The 26,311-nt window shown below is 34.9% G+C and overlaps 1 protein-coding gene across 3 annotated transcripts in view; it reads left to right on the forward strand.

Annotated features, from left to right (window-relative positions):
- Positions 1 to 26,311, forward strand: part of LOC105154763 (RNA-binding protein fusilli) — a 64,090-nt gene that overhangs the window by 31,602 nt on the left and 6,177 nt on the right. For 2 of the 3 annotated variants that reach the window (XM_087413478.1, XM_087413479.1), the window contains exons 2-10: positions 1 to 195; positions 3,508 to 3,736; positions 8,961 to 9,050; positions 16,121 to 16,175; positions 16,248 to 16,358; positions 17,121 to 17,391; positions 17,511 to 17,726; positions 17,802 to 18,029; positions 18,381 to 18,582. In XM_087413478.1, the coding sequence (XP_087269604.1) occupies positions 1 to 195; positions 3,508 to 3,736; positions 8,961 to 9,050; positions 16,121 to 16,175; positions 16,248 to 16,358; positions 17,121 to 17,391; positions 17,511 to 17,726; positions 17,802 to 18,029; positions 18,381 to 18,582 (1,597 nt within the window). Of the gene's footprint in view, positions 196 to 3,507; positions 3,737 to 8,960; positions 9,051 to 16,120; positions 16,176 to 16,247; positions 16,359 to 17,120; positions 17,392 to 17,510; positions 17,727 to 17,801; positions 18,030 to 18,380; positions 24,458 to 26,311 lie in introns of those variants that run through there. The other variant, XM_011070479.2, reaches the window with a different exon arrangement.

Below are 26,311 nucleotides of genomic sequence, written 5' to 3' on the forward strand. Positions count from 1 at the left end.
GTGCTGGGCAGGCAGCAATACATCGTGCGACCGATGGTAATGGAAGAGAATTGCACGCCCGGGACTGGCAGCGACAACCCAGCGATTGCCGGAAGTAGCGGGATCATTAGCGAGGCCGCGCTGGCACACGCACCAGCCTTGACCGAACGAAACCTCCGGGAGTACGGAATTCCTCTACAGCAAGCTATCGAAAAGGTGTGTCCCACATCGACCACACGATGTGGTGGAAGAAGGCTTTGGATTTCAAATACTTATTGAGATATTTTATTTAAAAATTATATTTGTAATATTGTCTATTAAAAATACTCCATAAATAGACATCGATCGATTTGTTAACATTGGGAGAAAGTCAATTTTCAGGAGACACATTTTTGGAATAAAAGCCTTTAAATCAAGTTGAATCTTAAGTACTTATGATTCGATGTATATTTATATACTATCTACACTGTAGTTATTTAATTTACGCGCCGAATTGATTTTTCATTCATGAAACGCCAACCTGACTAAACTACAGTAATATTACAAATTAAATTGACTATAGCAATTTAATAATTTGATATTTATCATAAGCATCTTGGAAAGATCTTAATGATGCCAAATAACATATAAAAATCTGTAAATAATTTTAATGCGAAATTGCGAAAAATATAATAACCCCGGCCGGGGAAAAAAAAATCGAACCTGGATCTCTTGCACTGTGTGCGAACATCCTCACCTCATTATTTACAGATTTTAATATGTTTTTCAACTTCATATATTATTAAGATCTTTCTAACAATAAAATGTGAGCATCATGAGCATCAAATTATTGAATTGCTAATCAATTTAATTTAATGATATTACTATTGCAGTTCAGTTAGGTTTACGTTTAAAAAACACAAAATCAATTCGGCGCGGAATTTAAATGACTACGTAGGTAGTATATAAATTCCCATCGAATCGTTTAAGGCAATTTAAGCATTTAAGATCCAGCTTTCCGTCCAGCAGACCGTTAAAGGCCTTACCCACATAACCTTAACCACACATTCTCTTTTCGAGAACATAATCGGGACATGAAATGGGCATAACATGGACTTTTTCGAATACCAATGTGTTGTGTGGGATATTCTTAAAATATTTACATTAACGATCCTAAGAAATGCTTTGTTTAATAGGAGAGAAATTTATCTTTTACTCTTTTATCTATTGAGAGATAAAGATATCCATGCATTTTTTTATTCTTCAGTTAAAAGATAGATAATCTCTTGAGAGTTAGGAATGTAGTATGTGTATATGTATAAGGTACCTGAGCCCCGAATGTGCAATAAAAAATAGGAGGTTCCATTTAAGAAATTGAAGGTAACCTTCATGTGACCTTCAAGCAACTATTCAAGGTCAAACTAAAGATATCATCTTATGTCCTCCCTCAAAGCCATAATATAAAAAAGTGATGAATTTGAGATGGGACATTAAAATGGGACACCCTTATAAATAATATATTTTATTTTTAGAAGTGAATGTGAAATGAAGATTTGATTCTTACTTAGTTTAATTATTAATACTCCCATAAATAGAATTTTTAAAAAGTAAAATAAATTAGGTGGGCCTTATTCGGTTTAGGTACCTTATAGTGCCTTATACGTACATACATCTGCATGCGTGCGTGCGTGCGTACATGTATTTATGTATGTATATGTAGACATATATACAATATTTGGTTAGTATTAAAACGTCACCTTTGTGAACCTGGTCCCACTTTTTCAATATTTGAAAAAGATAAGTAGAGTTCTGGTTTTCTATCAATCCTCGAAGAGTTCTAGAGTTCTCTATCAATTTTAGAAAAAATTCCGTTGATTAAAGCGGTGAAAACACCATTTAAAGTATCGAGAGGGAAGGAGAGGGGCAACTTCACGATTCTGAAACTTTAAACGGCTGTAACTTCTTTACGGTTCATTTTATCACCTTCATTCATATAGGACAATCGATAGAACTCTTTAGGGGAGGAAGGGGGAGGCACTAGAAATTCTTAAGAAAACATTGGATTTCTGAAAAAAATGTTTTCAAAAAAAAATTTCTAGAAAAAAATTTTTTTAAGATTTCCAGCATTTTGTCATGAGTTCTGATAGTCCCTCGAAGAATTCTGACGATTATCTTTAGTAATCAAATAGCTGAGACTGCAAACAAAAAAATTTTAGCGCCTCGAAGTAGAAAAATTCGAAAACTGAAACTTCAAAACTTCTAAACTTCTAAAACTTTTTAGACAGTGGTTTCAGCGATTATTAAGGATAAAGAATCGTTAGAACTCTCCAGGGGGCTACTGGAACTCTCAAGAATGTACTTGATTTCCGAAAAAAATTTTTCAAAAAAAATAAAAATTTTCTTTTAAATCCGTAATTCTGTTAAGAGTTATGTTAGCTCTCCGAAGAGTTCTGACTATTATCTTTAATAATCGATGTGCTAGAATTAATATCTAAAAAGATATATTGATTCTAGAAGTTTGAAGTTTCAGATTCCGAATTTCTCTATTTCAAGGTGGTAGAACTTTCTTGTTTGCAGTCTCAGCTATTTGATTATTAAAAGTAATCGTTAGAACTCTTTGGGAGGTTATTAAAACTCATGACAAAATGCTGGAAATCTAAAAAAAATGTTTTTTCCAGAAATTTAGTTTTGAAAAATTTTTTTCGGAAATCCGATGTTTTCTTGAGAGTTTTAGTGGCCTCTCAAAAAGTTCTATCGATTATTCTATATAGATCAAGCTAAAATGAATCGTAAAGAAGTTATAGTCGTTCAAAATTTCAGAATCGTGAAGTCGATCTCTTTAAATGGTGTTTTCACTGCTTTAATCAACGGAACTTTTTCTAAAATTGATAGAGAACTCTAGAACTCTTCGGGGGGGGGGGGGGGCAACTAGAACTTTATTTATTTTTTCTAAATGTTGAAAAAGTAGGGCCAGAGGTTGAAATGCTTTTCATGCAAGGCATCATCAAAAATATATAAAAAATCACTAAAAATCTAAAAAAATTGATTTGAAAGCTTCAGTACTTTTAAATTACAAATATTATCTTTCTTTTTTAAAGATATTTATTAGTATCGCACCTTAGCTCACAAGAAAAAAAGAGTACAAGTAAAAAACATAGTAAAATTGTTCAAAAGAGAGGAAAGAAAATTACGCATTTTAAAATTAATTATTTACAATTTTATTTTAGTATTAAACATAAGTCAACTTTGAATACTTACGAATTATTTGTTTCAAAATTCTGTGGAAATAATATTAATTTAATATGTTATATTTGTTAAACCCTTAAAAACTACCCTTATTTTATTTTGTTTTTCTCTGGTGTCATTTTTTTGGAAGTAAAGTATCTGAATTGAACTTGTGTCTTTTCTTGCGGGAATGCGATATATCAATAATACAGTTGCTAATTTTTCACATGTATCCTTTTCGATAATATCATCAAAAAGAATTAATATAATAATGATAGAGAAAATAATGTAACGCATGCATAAATGTCTTATTTTTGTTTCAAGTTTGAGACTTGGTGGAGCTCAATGGCTGGCGTAACTTCCGGTCTTAAGCCACGGTTTGTTGTGGACGGTCAGGCATCTATGAGACAATGCCTGCATCCGGAGGCTTGCAATAAGGATATCGAGCTACCGGAACATTACAACTATTTTCATGATCTTCGAAAGGACTTTGTAGAATGTTATTCGTCTCATGGGGAGCTGTCGACCCTCGGAGTACAAGAAATGTTGCAATGTATCCTTTCACGCTTAAAACTGTCGTAAAAACTGTCATCAGTCGCCAAGCTGACCTTGCGTACCTTTCTCTTATTTCGTATCTTTTTACCATAGACATAAGATAGACCCAGCATCTATACACTTTTCTATAGTATGCTGGGTTTGGCTAATGCTGAGACTATCTTATATGTTTATGCTTTTTACACGCACACACACATAAACATTTACAAAATATTTTTAGTCTCTCTTTCTTTCCGTCTTCGATGTGACGGTGTGTTATCTTTGACATTAGTGCCACTGCATACGACCAGTTAACTCAAATTTTCTCTTCGATCCCAAGTGTAGAAATTTTGGGATATAATTTATTGACAGTTTTAGTTGCTATAATTTTTTTTATAGAAATGTAATACTGGATAATAATTAACTACTTATTTTGAATGTCGAATGCTAGTGTTTTTAATATTCAAAATAAGTAATTAATTACTATCTTTTAATATTAATATGACTAATCTAAAAAAATATGGCTAATCTCAAATTGGCCAATATTGGATTTCTTTAAGGGTTCTTTAATTCTCGATTAAATTAATAGCTGTGTTCAGTGCGGACTCAACAGTTGAGTGAGCGCTCGTTGTTATTTGTGTATTCTTCTAGATCTAAAATTCTGATTGGATGAGCTAAAAGAATATAACAATAACAATAAGCGCTCACTCAACTGTTGAGTCCGTTAAATGCGGCCTATGTTTTCATTTCGGGCTATAAAATGGCCGAATAAAATCCTGGGAAGGATTTTAAGGACTATTTTTAAGTGTGCTACACTAGTTAAGGAATCTCGCACGGTATTGTATGCTAATGCCGGTGCACACACGTCCTCACCGATGGTGTATCGGTAACGGTGCTTGCCGCGGAATGGTATTGCAGTAATGCAGTTTCGTGTTCGAACTTCGAACTTGAGCCGCGCAACACCGACATGGTCACGTCCCGACGAAGAAATTCACCCACGTGTTTATGTCGCTTGCGGGTCTCCACGTTGAGGACCTACTCGACGCGTGGCCGTCAGACGGCGCGATGGAAGTCAATATATCGTTAGTCAACCCGAGACACTTGATGCGTTTGGCGCTCCCCGACGACGACCGGACGACTCACGACACCGGTCGTATCTCAACCTCAACCTCAACCGACGAACCGACGTCAGCAGACGTCAGTATGCGTCAGTAGCGACAGTAGCAAGTACTGCAAGCGGTAACGAGTAGCCTCTACGATCCGCTCACGTACCCAGTACGAGCGCATGTGTCGCGTCGTAGTCGCTGCCATTCGCGTGAATCTCGAGCGTGATTGTGACGAATTCTCTGGCTGGCTTCGTTCGATCTCCAACGAATTGTTTGAATTGTCATAAATTAGACTAAAAAATTAGAAAAAAATCAAGCGAAGGTAGAGAAAAAAATTGATCGCAGCATCGTCTTTCACAGTTACGAGACTCTTCTTGGGCTCAACCTATACGCATAAACTGCTCGGAATTAAAGTAGAGGACAGGTACGTTTTTGTTCTGTATTTGGACTGATGTGGAGGACGGTTGAGACATCTGGACGTTAATTGCAGTCGGAATCGTTTGAAAAATAAGATTCCATTATTTATTGACTGCACTTTAAATTTATTACGATGAACTTTCTTAATCCTATAAATATCTACGTAAAATGTAATTAAATTAATCCATCATTTTTATTTATTTTTAAAAGTAACGAGTGTGATAAGGTGTTGTTCCCTCGCATTTTATTAGTGGATTTGAAATTTATTTCAAAACTTGCAATCTAATAGAGTAATGCGATTTTCTTCTCCATTCATCTCGCTTTTAAGATAACTTTAATATTGCGTGGCTGAAGAATATTACGCAAGATTGAAATGTCTCGTGTGAAATTTTTATTAAATTTTTTTATACCTGTTGAGAATATATCACTCATTTATTATGACAAGGACGTAATTCAACATTTGTCATTTTTTAGTTGCTTGCAAGAAAAGAACGGAAATATAAAAAAAAATATATACTTTTTATTCCTCTACAATCAATTATTACACTAAAGTTACATTTCAAAAAATTAATATTACAAAATTTAACGATTCAAAACAATTAAATTCTGGAAAACTTTATTTTTTAAGTCATGTAGCAAATGAGCGATATTAGTAGACAGTAAATGTTATCATTGTTAATTTACTCATTTATTTAACTACTTTATATACGAATTCTTTGTTATATGATAACTTTAATGGAAATTCGAATCTCGAAGTTGATATTTCCTACATTAAGAAGTCAGAATTAACAGATTCGCGAAACAAATCAAAGTGTTCGTCTCAAATCCAATTTCGATTCGGATTCACATCAGCTATATATATAAATTCTCCTTTTATATCCAGCATGTCGCGCCATATCTACCTGGCACTAATAAAACAAGACCACCTGCGCCGTCTGAGACATATGTGTACGAATATGCACGTATGAATATCGATCGATTCACCGTTCACCTGTTCAATGCGAGCCGCGTTCGAGATTAGCCGGACTTTGGTTTTCTACATTCCGTTCACACACGCACTTCGAACGCATGCACGTATGTGCAGCTACATCGCAGATACAACGTTTCTACATTCAGGGAATTTTGTCTTGGAGTCTCTTTCGTCAATGTTATATCAATGTAAACATCAATATAAATATTATTTAAACATTAATTTAAAATTCTTCTAAAAATATCTCCTTGAGAATTATGAATTTGTAATATTATTTAATTATTAGCTTGATTATCAGGTACATTGATTTTGTTGTCTCTCTCTGTCAAACTGATGTTATAATTGATGTTTCATTTAACAAAATTGTTGATGTTCCTACTACTTCTATCTCTCAGTTAGAATTTCGAAAGTGTCACTTAGCATGTTTCCGAGTGACGCTAATAAGGAATTGTATCATTAAGTGGACATGTAATGTGCATTGATATTTTTCTTGTGTTCATAGTTAAGGCCCCTATTCACTCACCACTATTATCTCAGATTGTGACATCAGAAGACGTTCAAAGTCAGTAAACACAGTAAACATTCTTTGAATAGAAATATTTTTCGATAAATATTTACAATATTTACAATCAATAGAATAGATGAATGAAATACCGAAATACTATCTTTTTGTTTTGAGAAAAAATTTTATTTTCCTCTATATTATTAATTTTGTCATAATTGTAAACATTGCTTATTTAATTGTTTTTGGTTATTCATTTTCAATATATTTGGTTATTTATGAATTAATGAAACAAAACAAGAGTTAATACATTTTGCAAGAATATTTGTTGTATATTTTCTCGATTTTAACGTCATAATCTGAGATAATAATATGAGATGAGAGTCTTATTTTTAAAAGAGTCAGAAATATAAAAGATTACACAATTTTTGAGAGCTATTACGTCTCACTTGATCTTATTTTTCAATATGGAGTTAGAAGGCTAATCCAATATCTTATCGTCATTTCTAGGCAAAAGTGCGTAGCAGAATTAACATCTTCGAAATGGAAGAATCAACGATTCATTCAGAAATCTGCATACGCGAAATATCCTCTTTGCTAAAATTGTCAGAATGTGACCTTAATTCCTATGTTTCTTCTTTTGTTACTCATCTCGATGACAAGACACATTTTGGGATCGTTCATATCGCGGTCGAGGAAAAGATTGTGTGCGAGGAAAAAGGAACGTCGCACTTTACGATCAGTAACGACCAGATGACTTGAGAAAGCCTTCACGAGGCGATGTCGTCTTATCGGTACGCGGTTTAAAGGTCAGTCCTCCGATGAAGATATGGCTAACTGGCCAGTAACGAATGAACGTCACGTGTGTATATGTGTATACACACACACACATGTATATATATATATATACATAATGTGTGTGTGTATATATATATATATATATATATATATATATATATTTATACATATTATGTTTCTTTCCTCGACGATTTTAGTTTTCAAGTTTAGATACTCGACTGTATCTTTATATTAACCTCTGCGTGATCCGTATGTATGGATATCGCACTGAGAGAAAAGATATTTTTGATATTTGTGATTATATAATTGCACAGTAAAATAATTATAGTTACTTATGTTTCATTTTTATAACTGTTACTATTGTAATGTTAATAATCATATTTATACAAAAAAATATGTATAGTTGGCACCGAAAATGTAATTAACTATAATATTTCATATAATAACTAAAATATTTAACTATAAATTATAAGTAAATTTTAGTAACTGCAATCATTTTTTCTCTGAGTGCACCTAGTCATTATGAAAGTGTTCGTTTATTTGTAGTTTCTAATGTTCGTTTGTGCTCCATCGTTTATCAAACCATATTGTTTACCAATCCTGTTGTTCTTCTATTCATTCAAGCCTGACATGCTCAGAGTCTGTAATTCGAGTTGTATTCGTGAGAAAATGCATCCTAGTCGAATACGTAAATCTCTATTATATATATGTGTGTGTGTGTGTGTGTGTGTGTGTATTTATATTATTATTATGTACTTTTTCTCTTTCATTATCGTTATGTAAGGTCTGTATAATCGCTAAGGTCATATGCAAAGTGGCACCAATGTCATTTATAATCGAGGAGTTTGCATGAAAATGGAAACCGTATAAAAGATACGAATTATATTTATATTTAATGTAATTAAATATTGTTTCTTATATTCTCAAATAGTTTTAAAGCTCTTATCTTTCCAGATTGTGTCTTCGTTACGCTCTTTAATGTGTTCTTTAAAGGTGTTCGTGAGCTCGTTCAAAAACTATTCGATATTATTCTATTTTTTTCAACTGAACTTCTTGTAATGTTCATCTCTTTCCTCCTTTACTCTCCAACGTAGAGAGCACAATAGGAAAGATAACATTGCAAAAAGTTCAATTGAAAAAAAAACAGGCCAATACTTTCTTTTTTTCACCGTAAATTTTGCAATTATCAAAATAATGCTCATGTAGGTCGACGACCAAAAAAAAAAAAGACGCGTGAGATACGCCTAAAAGTAAAAGTTTCGTAGGATTATTGGTAAATTTGAGTCAACGTACTGCGCAAAGATCGCACCAGTTCTGATTTAAAGTCAATCTTTAGGCTTCGTTTTTCTTACGAGACTTGTCGAAAGCGCGGACGAGTCGTTTTACCTATCAGTTACGATACCAGAGTCGATTTTATCGAACAGATTTCTCCTTAACAGTTAATAATCAGATTTCGGAATGCCATCAGATACTGACAATGATTTTCACGTCAAAGAAATACAGGATATGGTCAACGTGATACAGAGGATGATCAAGGACGGTAAGCGAATAAATATCAAGAGTATGTCTACCGACGTCGCGTGTAAAAATGTACAAAAAAATTATATCTGCGTTTCGAAATTTTTTAGAAAAAAGAAAGATGATAACTTCAGTCGATATAATTCGATACGTGTAATTCTGAAGATTGCTCGTCAATGTAGCATTAACTTTAATCTCGATTTAATTTATTTTTTATCTTGTTCTAATTCTTAGAACCAGAACAAGATGAAGATAAGTTGAAACTAAGATTAAAGTTAATCTATTGATAAAAATGGGCATTAGAATCTTATCAATGTTCTGAAACGAATGAGGGGGAAAGGATCCTCATACTTGGTCCTTATAATGTTTGGACTCGGCAGTTTCGAATTATCTTTTCTTTTCATTTTCTCTCTCTCTCTCTCTCTCTCTCTCTCTCGTGAGAGATAAGAACTGTGCACGAGTTCTCCTACGTGCGTGTGTACATATACGCATGGTGTAACGTTTCTGTACGCTCATTTCTCCAAATAATATGCAGTGTGTTTATGCCCGACGTGCACGTGATGGCCTTGGAGGTCACGATTGCGACGCTGATTAAGTCACTCTCATCGAAGAGTTATTCTCCTTTCAAGAGTGGTACTTTGGAGATGTGTTCTGCGATTTCGCGGACGGTATCGCGCATTTTCTCGATATTTCACACTCTCAGCACATGGAATAGAGTTCCATCGTTTCGAATTTCGGGATTTCATCGTTTTTGATTGATCATTCATTCTTCTAGAGACATACCATACATACTCTCTTTCTCAGTCGCAAGACTGAGTGCAGATCAAGCCACGCAATGTTCTAAGCAGCGTGATGGCTCTTATCACAGTGACACTCAACTTGCAAAAAGCTACGTTGCTAACACATACGTTAATGCGTACTATCGCGATGATACGTACGTGAGAAAAAAGAAAAAGACAAGTTGCGCTTCTGACACTGTGCTCGATCTTTCAATCTGCCCTATTGGCGTTTAATAGTAAGTAAAATAATTGGAGCTACTTTGAATTCAATAGCTTCTACATAATCGAATTTTCAGTTTTTGTTATAATAAATTTATTTATAATAAATTCAAAACTTGCTTCAATTTTGTTAAATAATCATCGTGATTTCCCCCTGTAGAAATTTAATACTAATACTGGCCAATTAATCACTTATTTTCAGTAAAATATATAAAATATATAAAAAATACTTAATATACTTTTAATACTCAAAATAAATGATTAATTGTTCAGCACTAACATTAAATTTCTATAAAGGTATCAGATTAGAGATTAAGATTAAGATTGGATTGGAATTTAACCAATCAAAAAGCAAATTTCACTAAACTTGAGATTAAACTTCTTTCTTCTAATTGGTTAAATACCAATCTAATCTCAATTTCAATCTAGCCTTAAGGATTGTTGACAATTTAAAATAATAGCTGCAAAATGTGATTCTTAGTTCTGGGGAATTTACAAAAAGAAAAATATTCACTTAGAAATTTTTTTTGAATACGTACTTAGATAAATTTCATTTTAGAAGAATATCTTAGAAAGTTTTGGCAAGCGACATTCATGTCCATTTTTCTACTACCAATGTAAATTAACTTTAAATCTCCGTTTAATTTATCTTTATCTTTTTCTAATTCTTGGATAAAAGATAAAAAAAGATAAAAAAGTTAAACTGAGAGATTAAAGTTAATTTCTACTAGTACAAAAAGAATATTAGTCTTTCTCGCCGTAATCTTTCGCTATTCTCGTCCGACACTTCCGAAAATTTCAGAAAATACGAAGCCATTATCGAGGTAAACGAGGAAACGGCGATCGATTCCACATGCATTTCGCAAAGACGGATTTTTACTTGTCGACGGTGCACATTTCGCCGAGGCCACGAATCAAATGATCACTTCGTGCAGGTATGAGAAATCGGAGACTAACTAGCGGATATAAGATTACGAAAAGGAAATGCATAAGCGCAAGTTTAGAAGACATTACGCATTGTCGCCGGACTGAGACAGTCTTGATCATTTTTTTTCCTCGTCATAATGCCTCATATATAATTTTGATCTTTCTTAAGTGATGTTCTATTATGAGATTTTAAGGCGTAAAACTTAAGGCAAGATTCTAAAGACAAGAGAAGTCACGCATAGTAAATAGGATTTAAAGCTCTACATAAATGTCGTGGAATCGTAAGAAAATCGTAAGAAACTAACCAATTATAGTCAAACACAAGGAGAATATTCGATTGGGATTGGTCAATTTCCTACAATTTGAGATCGTACGACCGTTTATGATTTATACATATATAGACGAGTCTTACATGTATAGATTTAAGCTGGTTTTACATTAGTTGCAAGCTGATCGTAAGTTTGTTGATCGACAGCCAAGCTAAAGCTTGTTTTTTGAAATTAACGCTTCATATTGGCTGTTGCAACTAATGCAGAACAGGCTTTACATGTCATTGACACATCACTATATACTACTATATCAATATCTCACTCACGCATGCCACATATACACATACATTTTCGTGTAACAATAATGTTTCAATTAGATGGTCCAAATCCAATTCTAAGAACTCCACGTTGTTTCTTCGTGTAAATTATACTCTTTCTCCAGTCTGGACTACTATTTCGCAAGTATAGATTGCACAGCTTTTATCGGATTAAGAAATGGTAAAGATTTCAAATTTGAAATTTTTTGACATTCTTTAAACTCTATCTCACAGACGCATGTTAATGCGTATATTTTAACCTTTAGACTGTCAGCATTTTTTCATTAAAAGTGATTCTTTTCTCGCAAAAATTTTATCGAGGCATATATTTTAATCTTTAGACTGTCAGCATTTTGTCATTAAAAGTGATTCTTTTCTCGCAAAAATTTTTCTATATAAGTAACATGGCACAAAATTTCGAAATTTGTACAGAACCACAAAAAAATGGCTTTTCCGGCAAGGAACATATGAAAATATAAAAAATATTTATTTTCTCAAAAATAGTGTATTTTGGGTTATTTGGTGTTTTTGGTATCGCTGATTTTAATTCTGAGCATAGATTTATAAAATTTCGAGCTCTAAGAACAATATTGACAACATAAATGAATATAAATGTATAGCTTCGGAACTTTCCTTTAGCATTATCCAGAGCCAACGACGTGGACGGTAGAAAGTTTCTAACTCTTTTTCTTTTTTATTTGGTTTTTTAATTTTATTTTTTTTTATTTTTTTCTTGTTTTATAATTTTTTATTTTTTTATATTCTTTGATCTTTGTACATTTCTCAATATATATTTTTTATAAGTTTTATAATTTTTATTTAATACATATACATATGTGTTTAATACATTTAATATTTAAAATACCACTAAAAATAGTTTACCTACTCCATCAGCATCTCTCTCTGAATCTCCGTCGCAAATAATGTTTTAAGATGCTAATAGTTCTCGGATTGACTTATGATATCTTAAGACTACTTAAGTCTTAAATGCAAGAATCGACTATGAATACCGGCTTGTTTCATGTCGTAAAATTGAATCTTTCTTTGTTTAACATACTTTATGTTTCTTTTTCTGTAGAAAGAGAAACATAAAGTGTGTTTTCTTTCTATGAAAGATTTGCAAAGCAGTCGATTCTTACATTTAAAACTGTCTTAAGTACAGTCTTAAGATGTTAATCCGAGAACTGTATTAGCATTTTAAAACATTATTTAAGACGGTTTTAAAATAAAAACTATTAGCGTTTTCGGCCCGACCGGGTTTGTACTAACTTGGGTTAGAAAATGCTTTGCTATTGGTTGACGTTACATGCTCTACCAATAGGAGAGCACGAAACATCATTACTTCAACCCAGGTTAGTGCAAACTCGGTCAGGTCGAAAATGCTATATGAATATCGCTCCATGTTTAACGTTTCACAGTCGGCAGCCTTAGTCTCTTATCGACATTCATAGACAGAGATGACAGAGATTCAGAGAGAGATGCTTGCAAACTGCACACTCCATGTTATTCCTTCCACCATGATTGCGCCTGCACTGAATCCAGATTATCGGATCTCAGTAACAGTATAATATACTCCATCCATAGGGCAAATTGAACATTTTCGAAACGATAAGTTGAGCCGAAGCTACGAAGTTTAATAAGGTTATATTATTAAAAACATGAATGATATTATGTGTATATTAATTAAATTTTTATTAGTTTCGTTTTAACTGTAATAATTTATAATACATATATTTTTTTTAAATGTTTTAATTTATAAAATTAGAAAATTAAAAATTTTATTGTTTGTAATAATTAAACATAAAATATATGTTTCATCGTTAACATAGAATAAAAAATATTGACAAACATAGATTTCATTTAAGTTTGACAATTTATAAGGTTAATCGTGAGATATTTGGTCTAACAAGCTTCATATTATCGGTATTGACTGAAATAATCTTTTATAACTAAAAAATTATACATAAAATAGCAACTTGAACATTAAAATACTCTAATAACTATTTAAAAAACACTGGTTTTTATTAATCGCTTCAATTATCACTTGGATCAAAAAGAATACTAATCACCTAATAATTTTATTCTTGATGCACAAACGAAAATATGTGTTTGACAGTTGACAAACCGGACACAGATTGTTGCATTGAGCGCAGTATGTCTGTGTCTTTGTCCTTAAGCATGCATATAGACATATTCATATATACATTTTAGTAATTTAGATATTTGCATTTGCTCAACTTGTCCCGCTCTATACTTTATACGCGAAATTTCCTGACGAAAATAAGAAGTTTCATGAATATTTTTTTGAACGCTTAAATGAACCGAACGTTTGGAGAAGTTCGTTGAGAGTAGAAGTGTTCATAAAGTCGAAATCCAAAATTGCAATGTTTTAGCGTTTTTAGAAAACGGAGTTGAGAAAAGCGCTTTTTGGGCATCTCCAAGTTCGACAGTAAACTCTTTGCACGAAGCTGCATCAACGTTTACTGCCAATATAACATGGCTTCCTGGAAGCTTCCTGGAAGTAAAATTTATGTAACTTTATTTAAGCTTCAAAAAGAACTCCCCTTCGCTTTTGAGAATTCCTGGGAGCTTTATTTTGGTTCGCAGAGAACTCTTTTTAAATTCCTCGAGAACTCATCAAAATGAACTCTCTTTCAGTCGACACAAACTGAAAGTAACATAATCTAAATATTATCATTTCGTACTTTACAGTATAAATGTAATATAACACATGGTGACGTTATGTTACTTTCAATTGGTATCAACTGGGCTGAGAGCTTATTTAGTCGAATTTTGTAAGCTCCCCGGAAGTTCAATAATATGAACTCCCTGGGAACTTAATTGGAGCTTTGTATTGTGTAGGTGAGCATTACAGAACTTTCATGAAACGACATATACTATATTTTGTAAGCGTTCTAAAAGTGTTTAAAACCCATTGGTGTTGTGTAAGCGTTTTTATAAAGTTCAAAAGCCTATAAACTCTCGAAAAATCATCATTGAACGGTTGTCAACGCTTTATAAAGCTTTCTTATTTTCGTCAGAGTTGTGACCCACAAATTATTAACAATAAACTGTGTAATTATATTAACAATTGTGATTGACGATTACTTTTTAACCAGTTAAAGCAAAGCAATCGATTGATTTGCTGTGATTGGTCGAAAAGTAATCGCTAATCGCTAATCATAATCGCTAGTATACGATTACGACTTTACGGTGTGAGATACAGAGCGTAATATTTTGAAGCATTAAGAAAAATGGAACACTGTCTTCTTGTGATCAAGAGCTTTATTTAGGCATTACAGCAATGCGCTGAATCGAAGATTTATTCATTATGAGTCTGACAAGAACTGAGCTTGCACTGATTGAGAAAAGTGTTTGGTATTTGTAATTTCATAATTGCATAATGAAATAATTATAATTAGGGGGGAACGTTATGTTTTAATAGATAAACATTTTTAAAAATAATTGTTAACGAAACACATAAACAATATCATATATACATATATTATTATACACATATTGCATTAAAAAATTTGGAACGCGTTGTAAAGAGTTGTTAAAATATGGAGTCGTCCCTCACAATTTGGGTTGATCACTAATAATAAGTATGAGAATTTTTTTTATCAGGGAAGTTATTGCAGATTATCCAGGAAGTGTTACGAGAAATACACGAATCCTCGAGAACGTGTATAATCTGGAGATTTCATAACATTCCACGTCGATGAGGCGTGTTGTGTTAGTCATATTTTCTTTCCATATTTTTTGTGTATCACACTCGACAATTTTGTGGAAAACGCGGCGTAGCGTAGAACGAGAAGAGAAGGATGAAAAGAAAGGAAAAGAGAGTGCACAGAAAGTGCAGGTATAAGCTAGAGACCCTCTAATAGAGGCGAGCACGCGTGCTTACGATGTGAACAGCTGTGAGTGCTGTTGTTGAGTATAAGTGTAGCTGTAGCCGGTAGTTTAATCAATGATATACACACACTTACAAATATGGTATGCAGTATGGACGCCTTGTCGACTTCGTGATGTTTACACGTGACGTATTGTACATATCCTACATGCATTTCCATAGTAAATGTGCCTCGCTGTACACAAGTACGTTCCTAATTTTGACGATTCGACGAATATTCGTACTGTTCATCGAAGTACTGCCCGAAAGATCGCCTCTTCGCGAATGGGCGACTCGATTTTAAATCGATCGACGAGGAATGCTTTATCGATTTCCAAGGTTAATCATGGGACTTCTGTGCGCGCGTGTGTGCACTTCTTACGTCTGGTTTGTCGCGTTTGTTCTACTTTTTTCCTTTTCTCTTCCAGTTCTCGAGTTTACATTCAGGCACGTGGGTGAAAGAGATATTTCACTCATCTGCCACATTAATTTAGCGTGCCTAGTTAATGAATATTTCATTTTTAATTAATACTCTCTAAACACACATTGTTGAGTAGGAAATTATAACATTGATATATAATAGTATTACTATTTATATACTACTAGTAGTATTACTATTTGTGTTCACTGCAATATATATTAAATTATTGTAATATGACTAATGTGTAATTATACTTGTTGATTTTCAGGTCACATCTTCAAAAATCCAGAAGTAATTAACATTATTCTAGAACCTGGTATATGGTAAGTTTATAAGTTCTACATACAGTTTGTATGTTTATTTGTTCGAATAATGAGACAGAAACTTCTCTTCAGCTCCAAGGATGAGGAGGTGGACAATGATTGCGTAGTGAGAGCGCGCGGTCTCCCTTGGCAATCTTCAGATCAAGACATTGCCAAGTTTTTTCGTGGGCTAAATGTCGCAAAGTAAGTGATCTCTTTGAGATACATAAAGTAAGACCAATTATAGGACTAACAGGAGTTTTGAGTAAAATAAGTTAATTTGTCCTCTAACTATCTTTTGATATTTATGCACAAGCCACGTGGATCTGTGTGAAGCAGGTAACTGAAATAGCCGTATATTTCTATAATGCACTTAGATGCACAGGATCTGTCATTCTAGTTTCTCCTCTATGACATAACACATAAGTGCAAGATATATAATATATATATATATTTTTCTTCAATATATATATATGTGTGTATATCTCCGAGGAAACTTTTCTGCTCGCTTATTAGTTGTTGAATAGTGACGAAGCATTATATTTGGAATTGTGGATCTTGTACGCTATATGAATTTAATTCTGAACATTATATTTCTTGTAGAGTGTCCTTAACTTTCCATTGGCTAAGTTGAACTTTAAAGGCAGAGTCAATTTTTTGATTGTGAATGTTAATAAATTTATTATAAATCTGTAAAAAATAAGTAAAATGCAATCTGATGATAGTAAAAATTTGTTTAAACTTTTACAAGTATGCAACAATTTTTTCTGATTTTTATATAGTCCAAAATAGTATAAAAATCTGCAGCTTAAAAACACAAATTGCTGCAAGACTTGAAGAATGTGCAAAATTCCACACTGCCGATGAAGAGTTAATAATCATTATATCTGAATTCTTTAATTACAAATAGAAGAGCCGGTCACTGTTTGATGATATGCGCTAACAATGATGTAATAACTTTTTTAGGGGTGGTGTAGCTCTTTGTTTAAGTCCTATGGGAAGGCGTAACGGCGAGGCATTGGTACGGTTTATTAATAAAGAACACAGAGATATGGCGCTGAAGAGGCATAAACATCACATGGGTGCACGATACATAGAGGTTTACAAGGCCTCCGGAGAGGATTTTATTGGCGTTGCTGGTGGTACAAGCGGGGAGGCACACGCTTTTCTGTCACGCGGGGCTCAAGTCATCGTTAGAATGAGGGGCTTGCCCTACGATTGTGTTGCTAAACAAGTGGTACATAATCATTTAATGATCTAAAATCCTACTTGTGTATACGATAACCAGACAGCTTTTCGATTACATATCGTCCATCGTTTTATCCATTGTATACACTGTCAGTAATGTTCTCTTAGCTGGAATTTTTTCAATCTGGACAAAAACCATGCCAAGTATTGGATGGTGAGGATGGCGTGCTATTTGTAAAGAAGCCAGACGGTAGAGCCACAGGTGACGCCTTCGTATTATTTGCGAAGGAAGAGGATGCGGTGAAAGCCTTGAGCAAGCACAGAGACTGTATTGGCAGCCGTTACATAGAACTTTTTCGAAGTACAACCGCGGAAGTGCAACAGGTAAATTTGAGCGTGAAGCTTATGACAATGAAGAAACATACGTTTTTATTCAAATTTTGATGTTATTATATATAGGTCCTAAATAGGGCGACAGATCCGAAACAAGTAATACTACCACCACCGCCTATCGCGCAACTTCCACCCTTACTTCCTCAACATATCATAACGTCTGGTACGCGCAAAGATTGTGTGAGACTTCGTGGTTTGCCGTACGAAGCACTCGTCGAACACATTTTGGAATTTATGGGAGAACATTCTAAAAATATCGTCTATCAGGGTGTTCATATGGTATACAATGCTCAGGTAAATCCATCGGTTAAATATACAGGAAGCGCAAGAAATGTTATACCAATTAATTAATTATTTAATTTTTAGATGTTGATAGTCAATTCTAGGATCAATTCTGTTAAAAATAAATGTGTTATAAAACTAGATGGTATATCGTTTCGTGTACCATTTTATTTCTACGTAGATAATTATTTTTTTTTTTTCAAAATAAATAAAAAATGTAAATTGATACTGGATGATAGTGTATAAAATTTGTGTATTAAGAATAGTTTATGTTATAATATTAACAATAATTGTCAATTACAGACAATAGTTTCAATCACAATTTCGTCTTTTTTTTCTAATTTTTAATTGTGAAATCACTAGGGTCAACCGTCTGGCGAGGCATTTATTCAAATGGACAGCGAGGCATCGGCATACGCGTGCGCGACACAGCGACATCATCGGTACATGATCTATGGCAAGAAGCAGCGATACATCGAAGTGTTTCAGTGCAGCGGCGACGACATGAATCTGGTATTGACAGGTGCGGTAACACCGCCGTCGACCAAGGCACTACTATCACCCGGTACGTTGACCACACAGTCCCCCGCGACCTTGACACATCCGCCTGCGCCAACACCGGTGCCGGTACCGGTACCGGCCGCGCAGCCGCCGCCGCCTCCATCACCCTTGTGGGACATTCACGCTCTGGTACAGGCTCAAGCCGCTCAGGCCGTTCAGGCGCAGGCTCAGGTGGCACAAGCGCAGGCCGCCCAGGCGCAAGCTATCAGGAATCAAGATCTATGGTTGATGGCTCTGGCATCGAATCCGTCTCCTACCTCGACTACCCATTCACCCACTTCGGCAGTCGCCGCTGCCGCCGCTGCCGCCGCCGCCACGAGCAAATCCTTAGCTTTACCGGGCCCGAATTCAGTAGTTCAGACAGCTCAACTCCCCTATGCGGTAGCACCCCCGGCGGCCGCAGCAGCTGCTGTCGCGGCCGCTGCGGCTCTTCATGCACCACCGACAAGTCAGGCAGCAGCGGCGGCGGCCGCGGCGGCTGCGGCGGCTACGCCATTTTTGCTCTTTAACGTTCCCCATCATTCCCGTATTCCTATTCTGCGGGCACCAGCGCCGCATGGGCTGTTAACGCCTATCATGCCCACCGCGCCAACCTTGAATCCGGCCGCGATAATGGGTCTGAAGCGAACGTGGGACGCTGCTTTCCCCGCTGACGCGACAGCGGGTACCGTTGCTGCAAAACGTACTTGGCATACACCGGCAGCGGCGTTTCACGCGCCAGCTCCGACCGCGGCTCCGGGCTTGCCTTACCCAGCTCAGTTTTATCCCCAGATCTGATGCGTTGCTGCATCAATCTCTAGCTTCGTTTTATAGACTCTTCCTTGAGTTTCACGCGATAAAAACGAAAACATTTTCCTCGATTTCTTCACTAAAGTAAGAATTTGTTATTCGCGTGGAAATACGTATGCTATGCGGGAATCGCCGTGTTACCGACAATACGACTTACTTTTAACGGATTTATGTACATTCTTAGCGAGTAAGCGTTGTAATTATTCGCGATAGCTACGACATTCCGTTTCATATTCCAAGTCTGGCAGAACGTCATTTACAACGTTTGCCCAATTGATAAAATGTACCTAACGTTTAGGTATGCTTGGTACAAATTCGGGCGTTACTTACACGACGGTACTTAACTCACAAGACGGTTTATTTTTTTTATCATAATGCATTTAAGCAGCAAGTTTAATCTTGGTAAGCATGTTAATTGTACTGATAGTGGTATATAAAATTCCATTTAGCGTGCGTATATGTTCTTTTGTAATCGCGTGTTTATGAAGTACCTGTGGAAGATCGCGCAGAAAACAGAAAACGCTCTTCCACGTGAGCGTAACGAAGTGCCTTATTTAATGCAATGTGAACACGAAATACTTTATCTAGCTCTCGGAATTCTATGATTCACGCGTACGCGCTCCCTTTTATATATCCTTACAAACACACACACGCACATATGCGCGCGCGCGCGCGCGCGCACACGCACACACACACACACACACACACACACACACACACACACACACACACACACACACACAGAATCTGGTAAGTTTTGATAAAACGCTTATATGCAGATAAGCGGACTAAACTGAGTCGAAAAGTCCTCTATCATTTTGCAATTTTCGCAAAAATGAACGTGATATTAATTTCTAAAGATAGTTGAATAAGAGGATGAAATTGACGCAATAAAACAACTTTAAGATTTCTTTCAGAGTTCTTTATAAAATATCTTAAAGATGTTTTTTTAAAGAACTCAAAGGTAAAATTTTTAAAATTTTTTTGTTAATTTTAAACATTTTGCTCATTGGATAATTAAAAAAAAATTACGAAAATTGCAAACACATTGCAATTGGTACAGGACTTTTCGACAGTTTAGTCCGCTCTATCTATACATGAGCATTTTGTCAAAACTTACTGGACACCCTATATATGTACTATGCATACATATATATATTTATGGAGCGTTTCAGAATTATCATAGTGTATATGCAGATTAATTCTGGATTTTACCGAATGCTAGAAATTATTCGGGACATTAATATTCTTCATGCATTTTTTGCTGCAGGTATTTTCTTATCTTTGTATCACAAACATGTTAAAATCGGTTTTTATTTTTATGGAAATAATCATTGTAAAATTTTGTTAATGTAATATATGATTTCTTTCTAGTGACACATTTTTATTTTGTATTACAATGATGATGATATTCAAGCAATTTTGGATGATCATGTATTTTTTAATGTGATGTTTTATTAATACCTGTGAAAAAATGTCCGATGAAAAATTTCTGTTTCGAAAGAAGTCTACAAGTCGGTATTATCAGAAATATTCGTTTATATATATATATATATATATATATATATATATATATATAAATGGTTTATATATTTTGCTAGAAATATTTTATTAAGCTAAGTGTAAAATGGACATTCCATCCAATGTTATATATTCTAAAGTTCTAATAAGAACATATAGTAGATTCTTTTATACGTGGCATCTATTACACGCATGTATGTTACAATCTATGTGTAAATAAAATTTCGTCATTAATTATTTGTGAACAAATTTGTTCATTCTTAATTGGCTTTATCGCTGATCTATCTTTCTCTCTTTTCTGTCAATCTTTCTCAAGGATTGTAACATACAAGCTTTGATTTAAACTAGAATGTTAATATATGTGAATCACAAATTTCTATAACAAAGCACATACAAAATTCGTTTTGCTTTGTTACTCGGGGAAAATCGTACATACACACTTTTGTATCGCATAGCGTTCACTGCATTTAGTACAGTATCGTTAATAATCATGCCCACCTTACACGGATGTGATCCAACACTAATTCTATCGTGTGTGACGGATAATATCTTATACCGAATATGTGCATTAATAATTAGACTTTTGGTTTTGGAGAGTATTCGATAACGTGGGGAAACGAAGAGAAAAAGCGGAATTAAAAACGCTACCGTCTCTATATACGCTCTCGCGGCTTGTGATTTAACTGTGGTGTCGGCGTATTTACTCTTTCAAAGCTGGCTTACGGCCTAATATCTTTTGTGATAGTGTAGTTGGTGAAATCATACACTGAGACGAACACATAGATTGGATAGATAGATTAGTGTACCAGGGAATCGAGCATCGGCTTTATCGAAAGGATGCGGCTCGCCGATCTTATTCTTGTAAAGGCAGCCAAATATCTCATACACTGCCATGCCAATTAAACGGGCTTCCACTGTTTGCAATGAACCGCGAGGACAAGAGAGCCGGTCCTCTCTCTCACGAAGCCGATCTTGATTCTGACGCGCGGATCGCGAAGTGTTGTTTATGGTAATTTCATTTCTTCCTCTTGCCACAGTTTTTTTTAAATATACATATACACACACACACACGCGCGCGCGCGCGCGCGTGTGTGTGTGTTTTGTTAGAATACTGGAAAACATTTATAGTTAGACACGAGACTGTCATGATTAGTGCTTCGCGGTTCAACGGGTATGTGAAACGACTTTGGTTTGCATGTCGTGTGATTTCATGGAAGGATACGTAACTTTCCTCCGGTCGCCTATGTTCCGCGAACGATCGTATAACAGACCCGATCTTTTTTCTTTCTCTTTTTTTTCTTTTTAATCCCTCGTACATATATTATAGCCAATAGGTCAATTGTCTTTCCGGGCATTGTGTTTCATTCGATAAAAAAAAGAGATCTCTCATGCTCCTATTTCACCTTGCAATAAGTTTTCCGTTAATCTTCCTTTTTTCAACGCGTGATCCTATTATAATTATCTTATGCAGCGTAACTTTCTTTTATGCTATATAAGGACTACCGTAGACAAAATTCTGTAACAATAACCGTAAGACTTAAACCAATGAGCTAATCAGGATATTGTTTTAGATCTACGTAATCTGATGTCCAACATATTATATATATAGATATTACATATATAGATATATATATATATATATATATATATATATAAATTATCCGCATGTAACATTTCGTAGAAATTTCCACCAGTTAAAATTCGTCTTCTTATGGATAAGTTTATTATTTCTATTTTCGTTAGATTATGTAGATCTAAAGTAATATCCTTTATTAGTCAATTGGCCCATTGACTAATAATTTACGTCTTACGGATATTGTTACGGAATTTTATCTGTTGTAGCCCTAACAACAGCATTACCGTACAGAACCAATAGTGAATGTCTTAATATAATCTCACATGGAAATGCAATCACGTGTTCCTTTTTTTATTTTAATAAGTTTCGAATATATTAAATTATTAAAATATAGAAAAAATAAGAGACGTACTTTTTTTATAATCGTTTTTCTGTTAAGGGAATCCTGCTTTTAAAAAATAGGTTTTTTCTTTTTCAGTGAATATCGTTTAAACTAAAGGTCCTATATTAGAATTTGGTCACGGATGCTTTCATCAAAATTCTATGAGAGAGAAAAATACATGTATACATTTTTTTCCTGTATTATCTCACTTTAACATATATACTGTGTCACCCTATAACTTTAATTGTAGCTTATTGAAATTGGAGAAGAACACTTGATTATGCTCCCTTGTCAGCTGTCGTAGTAACTCTCTATCCATCCTGTCATAATAACTGCAAAGTACTTATTATTACATATTCTCTATCCGATTTTTATTATTTATAACATAACTGTTCGAGAAGATAATTTGTTTGAAGATAATTGAGAGCCGTTTGAAAAAAAAGGAAAAAGAAAGAAGGAACGAATATCGGGTACATTTACACGGTAAATGATCGTTTGTTTAATCTCGGGATGCTTGGTGAGACAATGGCGATATGCACGTTAACTATGATTTTGCTAAGAAATGAAAAACGTTATTAGTCATCAGAAAATATAAAAGTCTTTGACAATAAAAACGCAACGCGATTATCTGCCGATCCGAATCAACGTCCTGGGATTAAGGAACCTGGGGGACATGTATCTCTCTGACATCTTTAAACCATCGAGACTATATCTCCTGATTCGGTTGTAGCATTAATTGATATCATAGACATAATGAAACATGGCGAGACGACGTGAAATGGACAGACGTTGATCACCGTTTATCACGCGAATGTATCACGTGAAATGATATAAGAATACTAGGTATACATTTTCATGGATGACCAATTGGATGACTAAGGATATCAGAAATTTACTACCAATTAGAATTAGCTTCAAATTATATTGCGCATGTTACATCTGGCATTCTTATATTATGACGGGGATCATTATACGGTGGATGACGAGGAGTGCGATAAGGACATAGTGCGCCAACCGGTCGCCTTTTGCGTCGTTTCCATAGGGGTGCATCTCGGAATGTTCTAGCACAAATGTACTGCTGGTCATTAAAATTGCAATATCAAGAAAAATGTGAGAAATGATATATATTTATATGACAGATTATTTATGATACATGTTTGAGTTTCAAATTACAGCTTGGTATTTTTATTAGAAGTATAGCATATTTTCATACTCTACCATATGATCTGTCCATTCTGTAAATTTCAATATGATACATTTTTTTCTATTGTATTTCAATGACCAACAGTGTACGCCGAGAGCGTGAAGATGTCCTAGCGAGACGATACACGAGCTTAAAGAAAGCTCATCATCTCCATGTCTTCATCTCCGCCGACATTTTCCTCCTTAAGAGCTCTTTCTTTTTTCTCCCTCCATCCCATCCTCTTCTCCCAAGAAGCATAGGACACGCACGCGGTATATACGTTTATCCATGCATACGCACACTCTCATACATACACACGCGATATAATCTCTTTCTTTTTTTTTTTATCTCCTTATTATACACTCTCTGTATCGACGATTTTTATATCGACGAAAACGATCATGTTTAATAAATGTGCCTTGTGGATATATATATCTTTTTGCTTGCCGGGTTGGTGGACTCTTACCCTGATTATATTACGTTGCCCGGTGGTTGCACTCTTCGCGTCCGGTCCCGTTGCGCCATCTCGCTCTCCGCACCTCTCTGGAGCGAGACGAAGCTCTACTCGTAAGTGACAGAGTATTTGAGGAGGATATGTCTTCTCTTTAAAACGCGAAACTTCCGCAAGATCTTGTTGGAGGAGAAACTGAAGATTGCAACCACCGCGTATCTTGTTACGTTCTATACATTTTTTTTTCATTGGGCTCACAGGTATCTTTGGTATATCTACAGATCAAGTTGGAGATTTCTGTGTCGTAACTCTTAGCTCTCTTTCTCTCATTCGTTCTCCTTGTTTTTTGTTCTGTCTTTCTTCCTTTTGCGTAAAATTCTCTCTCTCTCTCTCTCTCTCTCTCTCTCTCTCTCTCTCTTTCCCCCCTTTCTATCCATTTTTTTTTATTGACATTTTATCCGTGAATTTTCTCTTCTTTCTATCTCCAATTGAAAGACTGATCTCTAAGGCCGGTTCATAATTGGTTCTTATATTTAAGACCGTCTTAAGATGTTATAAGTCAATCACAGAACCGTATTAGCATCTTATTTTTTATTACTTAAAACGACATTACTTAAGACGATTTTAAAATAAGATCATCCGATTATAAATATCGACCTATATGTGTCTCCTCTCTCATTTCGTGATTACTCACTCTTTCGAGATGTTGAGAGATTCGATTTATTCAAGTTGAATGCTATCAAAAAGTTATTCTTCAATGTGGCCAATACTTACAAGCCGTTGCTTTTGCTATGCCGATCATTCCAGCGGCCTATTAGAGACTAGTTTAGTAAATCTACTTATTCCTCCCATTGTGTTACACGTTTCCGCCTGCAAATGGCCTGATGCGATACGAATCCACATTTTTTTTTCTTCAAATTGTACGAAATGACAGCCTGCCATCCGTATTATGTTTTTGCTCAAACCATAAAATATGGAATAACTTTAAAATAATTGTTTGTGATTTATTTATTTTTCAAACTTTTAAATATCTAAGGCAGATAAATGATACGCATGTAGGCTGTACTTTTGTTACAAAAAGGCGCACGCAAAAAGGCTTTTTCGCTAGGCAAAAAAGAGAAGAGCACGAGAGAGAGAGAGAGAGAGAGAGAGAGAGAGAGAGAGAGACAGGGGAGTGAAAGAGAGAAAGGAAGGAAAGGTAGAAGGGGAGAGAAAAAGAGAGTGAGAATCTGCGTGTATCTGGTGATTTGGCAGAGGGGCGAAATCGCAAGTTGGTGCTGCATTACATATTATATATATATATATAAAAAGATATACATTATACATCGTGTTACAATGGTGCAGTGTCGATTGCTGTTATGGTAGCGGGACCTACAAATACTAACTTCTGTGCTTCCAGGTAGGCCAAGTCCAAATCATTATTCCTTTGGATAACTGCATTCTTTGTACGTTTTGGGCACGCACGAGCTTGTTTTTCGCAAAGTTTTATAATACTTTTAAAACAGTGAAAAGGATTATATTTGACTGTTATCAGGTATGTGTCTAGGATTGGACCGCCGCGTCGCAGCGCCGATCAAATACTTAATATATGTGCATAAAATACGTGTCTAACAGAATGTTTGCTCAAACCGTACCAAGATCAGTCTAATTGAAAGTGAAATCGTGCAGCGTACAAAGATCTTAGTGGTTGTTTAATTAAAAAAAAAGAAAAAAAACAGGTATCTCACTAATTCACTTTCATAGTGCGAAACACGCTGTTGAATATGGTCGATTGTATACTGGCGCATTACTAAATGAGAAACGCTTTGTGTGCTTCTAGAAACATCTCTGC

The sequence above is a fragment of the Acromyrmex echinatior genome, chromosome 14 (genome assembly GCF_024713525.1).
Source record: "Acromyrmex echinatior isolate Ae372 chromosome 14, ASM2471352v2, whole genome shotgun sequence".
NCBI lineage: Eukaryota > Metazoa > Arthropoda > Insecta > Hymenoptera > Formicidae > Acromyrmex > Acromyrmex echinatior.